The sequence below is a fragment of the Apis dorsata genome, unplaced genomic scaffold (assembly GCF_000469605.1).
Source record: "Apis dorsata unplaced genomic scaffold, Apis dorsata 1.3 scaffold_87, whole genome shotgun sequence".
NCBI classification, from domain to species: domain Eukaryota; kingdom Metazoa; phylum Arthropoda; class Insecta; order Hymenoptera; family Apidae; genus Apis; species Apis dorsata.
Genome location: NW_006263385.1, coordinates 294,528 through 301,837, shown reverse-complemented (window position 1 = coordinate 301,837; position 7,310 = coordinate 294,528). Strand labels below are relative to the sequence as shown.

Genomic DNA, 7,310 nt, shown 5'->3' with positions numbered 1-7,310 from the left:
GCTGCGGCCGGTCGATGCAGCAACGATGCCCGCAGCCGCAGCAGCAGCAGCCAGCACCACTAGCACCGAGCAACATCGCATTCGCGTAATACGACGCGACTCTGGGTGCTGTGGGGTGGCCAATTCAGTGGAGGGGGAGCAGCCGGGACGCGTTAGACCGGCTTGGTGGGGGTTGACACGGTCAAGGTCAGTCTCCGTTCCAAGGTCACGGGGAGATGTCATCTCAGGAGGGAGCCGCGCGGTGTTCTTTCTCTCTCGCTCTTTCTCTTTCTCACTTGCTCGCGTCACGTCTTCACCTTCGTCCTTTCTCTTTCTAATACGGCAACTCGGTTTTCCTTACGCACTTTTCCTCTATCGATATCATTTCTGTGTGACAATTGCAAATAGTAAAAAATTTCTTTTCCTTTTGCTTGTGTTCTTCGTATTTTTCATTCTTTCTCCATATGTTTCCATGCTGATTTTTTGCTTGATGGTTTCCTGTTCACGAACCAAATAGGATGGAAGCAGATGCGAGGGTAATTTCTCAAGGTTTCATTTTTTTTATTGTCCATTATTTATGTTTTTTTAAATTAAGAAGAATTATTTGAAATTTTCCATATTGCGTTATTATCCTAATTTTTATTTTATATTTAACGCTAAATATAAATTAAAGGTTTTATTACTAATGCAAATATTATCAGTAATTAATGATTTAATGAAATTTTAATTTCAATTAATTTAATTTTTTAAATTTGACCGAGTATATAGTTTTTAAACGAAACGGTAGAATCTTTGGCCATCGAAATCGATTTTATTCGACAGCCCTGGCGTCAGCCGTGGAGTTGGAGGTCGCGTTAAGTCCCATTCCCACGATTCGAGCCCCGTTAATTAAATAACGCTGATCAATCCGTGTCTGAACGACCGGTCAATCAGTGTTTTATTTGCGAAGCATGTAAATTCATTTCCAGTTTGTTTGGTCGACGTTCCAATTTCGCTTCGGGTTCCTGTCAAACATTAAAAATCCGAGCGCTATGCTTCGTTTCGTCAATGTAACGTTACTTTAAAACACATCCACGACACGTAAAGTCAATCGATTTTACCTTAACAACGATAGTGTGGAAAAATTTCAGGATAGAAAAAAGAAGAAAGTAAAAATTCAAATATCGAGTTAAATTTTTAAAAATTTTGAAATTTTAATCGATTTATCGATTTGTAAAGCACAAAAATTCTACATAAAAATTTCAAAACACCTTATTGAAACCTTATTTCACCTGAATTCTTTATTATTATTCAAATCAGAAATCACAGTTGACAAAAAGAACTTCTATTATATTTATAATTCCTTATATATATATGTTCCTTGATAATTTCAGATATTATTCAATTTTATATATTCAGTTTTCAGTTCCTAGCATCTAATTTTCATAACTTTTGCATCATCTACGGTCAATTTATCTTGGATACTTTCATCGATAATAAACTTCCATTCATTTATCTCGCTCGATTCATTTTCTATATCTGTTTGCAGCAACGGATTGAACGCCAAAACAGTTCCAACTTGTTGCAATCGTACAAATGGATCTTGAAACGCAACTCGTCTGCGTTTCAAATGCGGTACCCGTGAAACAATAATTTATTCTAGCATTGAGCTAGTTGCTATGTCACGATATTTCCTCGATCCGTGTAATGAAAAATTAATAATAATAAGACGCTTATAACAAGTCGAAGAATGAAATTGACGTTATCTCTATCCCGATGATGCAACTTCCTAGAAGAATTGTTCTCGATGAAATCAATATTTCCGGTCGACAAGAATTCCTAGAATTTCTTGTTCCGCCTCTCGAACGAGGGCAGAGATTCACTTCCCGGAGATCCTCCACTCCGTGTATACGCAACAATATTTGTATATGTATCGGATTCGCAAGTATCTTAAAGCATCGATTGTTCGGTGAAACGGAATATGTCTGGAAGAATCTGACACGAGTAGTAGTAGTGGCCGCCTTTAGAATTTCATCGTCAATCGTGGCAGTCGAAACGGCCTTTTGACGATCAATCATATTGCTCTGAATACCTTCGAGCACGGTCGAACGGGATCAGATAGTCATTAAATTGCCACAACCATTGTACGTTGAAAGATGTTGTTTTCTGCGATTTTCAACAAAAGTAACTGGATATCCGTATAAGATTAAAATTAATAAGATAGGAAAAGAAATATCACTTTCATGTGGTCGGAAGCGGTGAAAGGTAGTTTCAATGGGGGAGACCGCGAGCGAAACAAAGGCATCAAGGGAGGAAATGATATATCATTAATAAGCAGCATTAATCCGGTCTCTTGTTTCTGACGGCCGTTTTGCCAACATGATATTCCAATAGGATGTGCCTCTCTCTTTCACCCTTCTGTCTTCTATGACGTGATATCGACTTCATTTCCATTTTCGCGTATACATATAAAATTAATCATTTCTAATGAATGTTACTGGCGAATTTCATCGCGAGGAGATATGGGATCCGTATTCGTATTAAATTCTCGTTTGACTAAATTTCGTCGGTTCGTTTGCAGATTTTATATCTTCGAATCTTAAAGATTTTTTAATTTCTCGTTAATCTCGATTTTTTGAATATTTGAACTTTCCAATTTTAAAAAAAAAAAATGTTATCAAATTCGATATCGAAATCATAACGCTCCGTCATAACTCCTTTAAAAAGAAAAATATCACTCCCGAAATAAATGTTCAATAATCGATTGACCAATATTCTCGTATATTCCATGACACTTCAGACGTGTTGGTCGATCAAAGTACCTCGATGCGATTCGAGGACGTATTTCTTTTTCGCAACCAACTATTTCATCGAGCAAGCGATGCTGTAAGGGAGATAACGTTAACAACGGATCTCGCGTTGCTTGTGTTTCGGTGCTTTTGTGAACGAGAGACTAGGAACAGGTCTGTTATGAAGGTCGCCCGCAACGATCAACGTCTGTCTTGAAGGCCAATCGATTATCGGAATTGAATCATCGCTCGTGGTCCAACTCCCTTTCGATCAACGTCGTAAATCTGACGTGATCTTCTAACGAATTTTAAGACTGGTTCTAATTCTCTTTGAATTATAAAGATTGAAACGGTTTGAAATTGCATCGATTAAATTGAGATAATAATGTTAATGGGTTTCAAGAGAAACGTGAAATCAGTAATCGTATTACATATAATAAATTTGTAATATAAAATATAATCAATATGTGTGTATAAATTATTACATTGGTATATTATACCAATTATAATTATATATTATACAATCTCTTTTATTAAAATAAATATGTACATCTGATTAAAGTGCAAGAAATTAATATTGAAAATTGATCAATTAATCATTTTTTTTCTATATTGTTTTTTCTATATTATTTAGTTTCTTATCTATTTTTTTTCAACGATTTATTAATAGATTATATAAAAATAATCATAGGCATATCTAATAATCTATGTATATAATTATAACATCTAGTAATTATATTTCTTATGTTTTATTTTATTTTATGATATATAGAAACGAAATCTGGGAATAATAGAAATCTAATGTAGAAACGTTGCATCTTATTTCCCAATCCAAGAATTGTGTTCAAACAAAACATAGTTTGCTCTTTGCCAAATATGAGAACAACGATTTTCCTATATAACGCGATCCAATTTTGTCCTTCGTGACGCACAATCTATTCGATTTGGAAAGTTTCGAATTCGTTTATTCGTCTATTGTTGGAGAGCGTACTGTTCCAGCCTCCGCACTGCCGTATCGTTTATCTAGAGTGCTCCTCGAAGTCGATACGGCCGCAATGGTAGTAGTTTGAAACTTTAAATCCTAGAGAGCATCCGGAATATATAGGTCAGACGACCCAATAACGATTAAGGCCATGACCTTGGCCGATAACTGCCATCGTGCACGGTTTTTGTATTTGCCATTTGAATTGGTTAAATCCGTAGAAATAATATATTTATAGGTAACTTTCAATTCAGATAGCGTCTTTGTCTATTTTAAATTGGTTTCTTGGATCATTCTGTTCCTTTCACGTGATGTCACGTTTAAATTGTTTTTAGAATTCGATGTTCATTATTGTATTTTTTATCTCATTTTTATTAGCAAGATGAAGAATTAACGATAAAATCGAATTAAATATATGATACACGTATACGATACAATTATATTTCTATACATGTGTAAATTTTAAGGCTATTAAAGCTAGCTAAGTAGATCGTGTATGATACTGGTCAGACGATACAATATTGCACATAATATAAGTAATATGTATGATATCGGTTATCTTTCGTTTGATAAAAATTCCTTCCTATCAATTGTAACTTTATACTTTTTCAACTTAAAAGTGTTTATAACAATATTTTATTACATTGAAATTAAAGAGAAGAAAATTAATTTTTTTGCTACAGCAATATAAAAATTCTTAAAATTTTAAAATACATATTGTTAAATTTAAAATGCTTTTTCTCTAGAAAAAAATTACAAATATAATTTATTACAATTTTTCTTTATCTTACACCGAATAAGCATTTTTCCTAGGAGAAAGAATAAAGCGAAACATAAACGATACAGAGTTCAAATTAATAATATTCCACTTTGTACGTATTACGGCGATCGTTTTGCAAATTTCCACATTAAATCGTTTCATTATCTCGATCATAGCCTCGGAGCACGTTGCAAGTTGAATGTTAAAGATATCAGAAATGATTTTCAATCTTCTTAAAGAGCGACGAATGCGAGATCGTCCAAGGAAACTTCATAATTGGGTCCCCTCCGTCCAAGGAAAAACTGAAAAAAACGGGAGGAGAAAAATTCTGAAGTTCGAAGTTGCACAATCCTTTGGAAAGATCATTCGTGACAGTAGGTCACCTTCCATTGCCGGGTGCTGAGGTAATTCGAACAATTTACTCGGACAACCAGATCGTTGGCGAACCTAATAATTTCCTCCTTCTGTTCAAGAATCGTGCATAAACGTGCCTCGTCTTTATTTTTAAAAGACGAACCACTCGTCCTCCGAACAAAAAACATGTCTTTTTTATCTCGAATGTGTAGGAATGCTGCATTTCCAAGCGACGATATTGATTTGTTGAATTGCTTATATTTTCAACTTGAAATCAATATTTGAAATTTTAGCGAATGATCGACGATTATATTATTTTAAAAATAATTACGATTCGTAAGAAATAGTGCTATAATTGCCAAAAGCGTTCAACTGTAAATTTATAACCTTGGCGAAATAAAGAGTCTTTGAAATTGAAAACTCATTGCACAAATGCTAATTATATTCCATATTTCTAAACTATTGTTTTTAAATTACTTGCAAGAAGAACTTTGTTAAAATTATAATTTAGCTGAAAATTATCAACCATTATTGTATATAATATTTTATCGGTAAATTAGTATATAAATGATTCTTTATTTGTTAGTGATTGTATATGATTATTGTATTGCTAAATTTTTAATTTTTTTTATAGTCTTTCAATTGATTGATTTTTTTTTTTTTTTGTTATATAGGAAATTTGTAAGATTAACGATATGAATCACCGAGTTGGTAAGAAGTCTTGCAAATAGATACTAATGTACACGTGAACAACGTGCTGCATCAAATTACAATCCAGCGGGGACTAGTGGGAGTGCCCAGACTGTATTTAGTCGGCGTAATAGTTTCTTTAACGACCTAATCAACGTGGCTGCCGTAAACTCTAATTACCGGTTAAACTGTGCGTTCGTAGCAAGATGACTGTGATTTCATCGTTTAAGCCAACCTTTTAGATACAACATGTGAAAGTTCATCATGGTTCAGTTTGCTACTAATATTAAACTCAATTTTACCCACCTGAAGACGAAACATTAAACTTTATTCTTCCTTCTATTTCTTCTATATATCTTTTATTATTAGTAGTTAAAACTCCGAATATTTAAATTATCCTCTTTCAATCAATAATATTCTTAAATCAGTTTTCATTTCCATATTTTTCCATATCAATTTATTATTGACTTGAAAATTTTCTTCTCCGATTGTTAGAATTTTTCTTTAATAGCGTTATATAACATAACTCACCTATTTAATATCGCATTTTGGACAGAAACACAATGAACTCGTTAACAAAATCGATTGTCAGTGTTCAATTTCAGTGGCCGTTGAATTGCGTAACACTCATGCCCATAAGAGCTAAATGACGAAATAATAAAGAATCTTTGAGAAACCCGCTCTTTGGGAGCATGGCGTTAAGTCAGACTAACATTATCCATTTAATCTGATAAATGACGTTGGATTAATCAGGCAATGGCGAATGAAGCACAGTGTGCCGCCGGATGCAAGACACGTACTCAACGCGCGTGATCCTCGTCCTCGGCTAGCTTTTCTCCTTGTCGACCCATCTTGCTTTTCCACTTTGCACCGTGACCTATTTCGGCGAGACGCGAAGATGAAGGAGATAGAATCCGCAAAAATCAGTAGAACGCACTATTCAATTCATATTTCATAATTCGATAGAAATTTGACAATATAATAATAGGAAAAGATATATTTTTCTTGAGACATTCTTTGAATAGCGTTGTATATTTCATATTGATTAATATGAAATAATATGATTTATTTGTAGAATTTTTTTGTCAATTATAAATAAAATTAGAAAAGAAAATTAATATATACGTACAAATCTTGAATTTTATTTATAAGAAAAATTATTTGATTTTTTCATGAGGAATTTTTATTACAAATTTCTTTTGTAATATGAATTGAAAAACAATTATGTTCTTATTCAAATTACGAGGAACCAATCTTTTCCGCTGTAGCAAGTGTTTGTAGCTGTAAGAGCGCGGTACCACCTGATAACCTACAACGTCACGCGATTGGTCGTATAGTGGCTGACCGACCAATCGGCTTATTGCTTTGGTATGGCGCGTTGTGCCGGTTACCGGCTTTCGTACTGGTTCGGCTGCTGGCCCGCGGCTGGTTGGTTCGCTAGCAGTTGCGCGCAAAGTGAGAAAAAACGAGAGCGAGTAACGTTTGCGTGTTTATGAGATAAAGATAAATAAGAATTGTGATCATAACAAAGTTTTTCTATGTGCCTATTTTGACCAAGCATAGACAAAGACAGAATAAAGAAAAGAACTGCAAATAAAAACACGCGTGAACAACGAGGACAAAAGTAAATAGCGAAGAAAGAAAATGGACGCACGGGCAACACGAGAGGCAAAACGAGAGAAGAGGAAAGAAAGAACGTGTGTATGAGCGAAATACCGCAATGGAAGAACAGTTCGAGCGAGAAAGAAGCGCGAAAGTGCGAGAAAGATACATCGAT

The 7,310-nt window shown here is 34.4% G+C and overlaps 2 protein-coding genes across 3 annotated transcripts in view; both read left to right on the top strand.

Annotated features, from left to right (window-relative positions):
- Window positions 1-7,310, top strand: part of LOC102671159 (DNA-directed RNA polymerases I, II, and III subunit RPABC3) — a 61,187-nt gene that overhangs the window by 3,676 nt on the left and 50,201 nt on the right. The window lies entirely within an intron of this gene.
- LOC102670883 overlaps window positions 6,740-7,310 on the top strand; it is a 1,233-nt gene continuing 662 nt past the window's right edge. Inside the window, exon 1 of the mRNA XM_031508461.1 lies at window positions 6,740-7,310. Coding sequence (XP_031364321.1) covers window positions 7,254-7,310 — 57 coding nt within the window. The 5' untranslated portion in view covers window positions 6,740-7,253.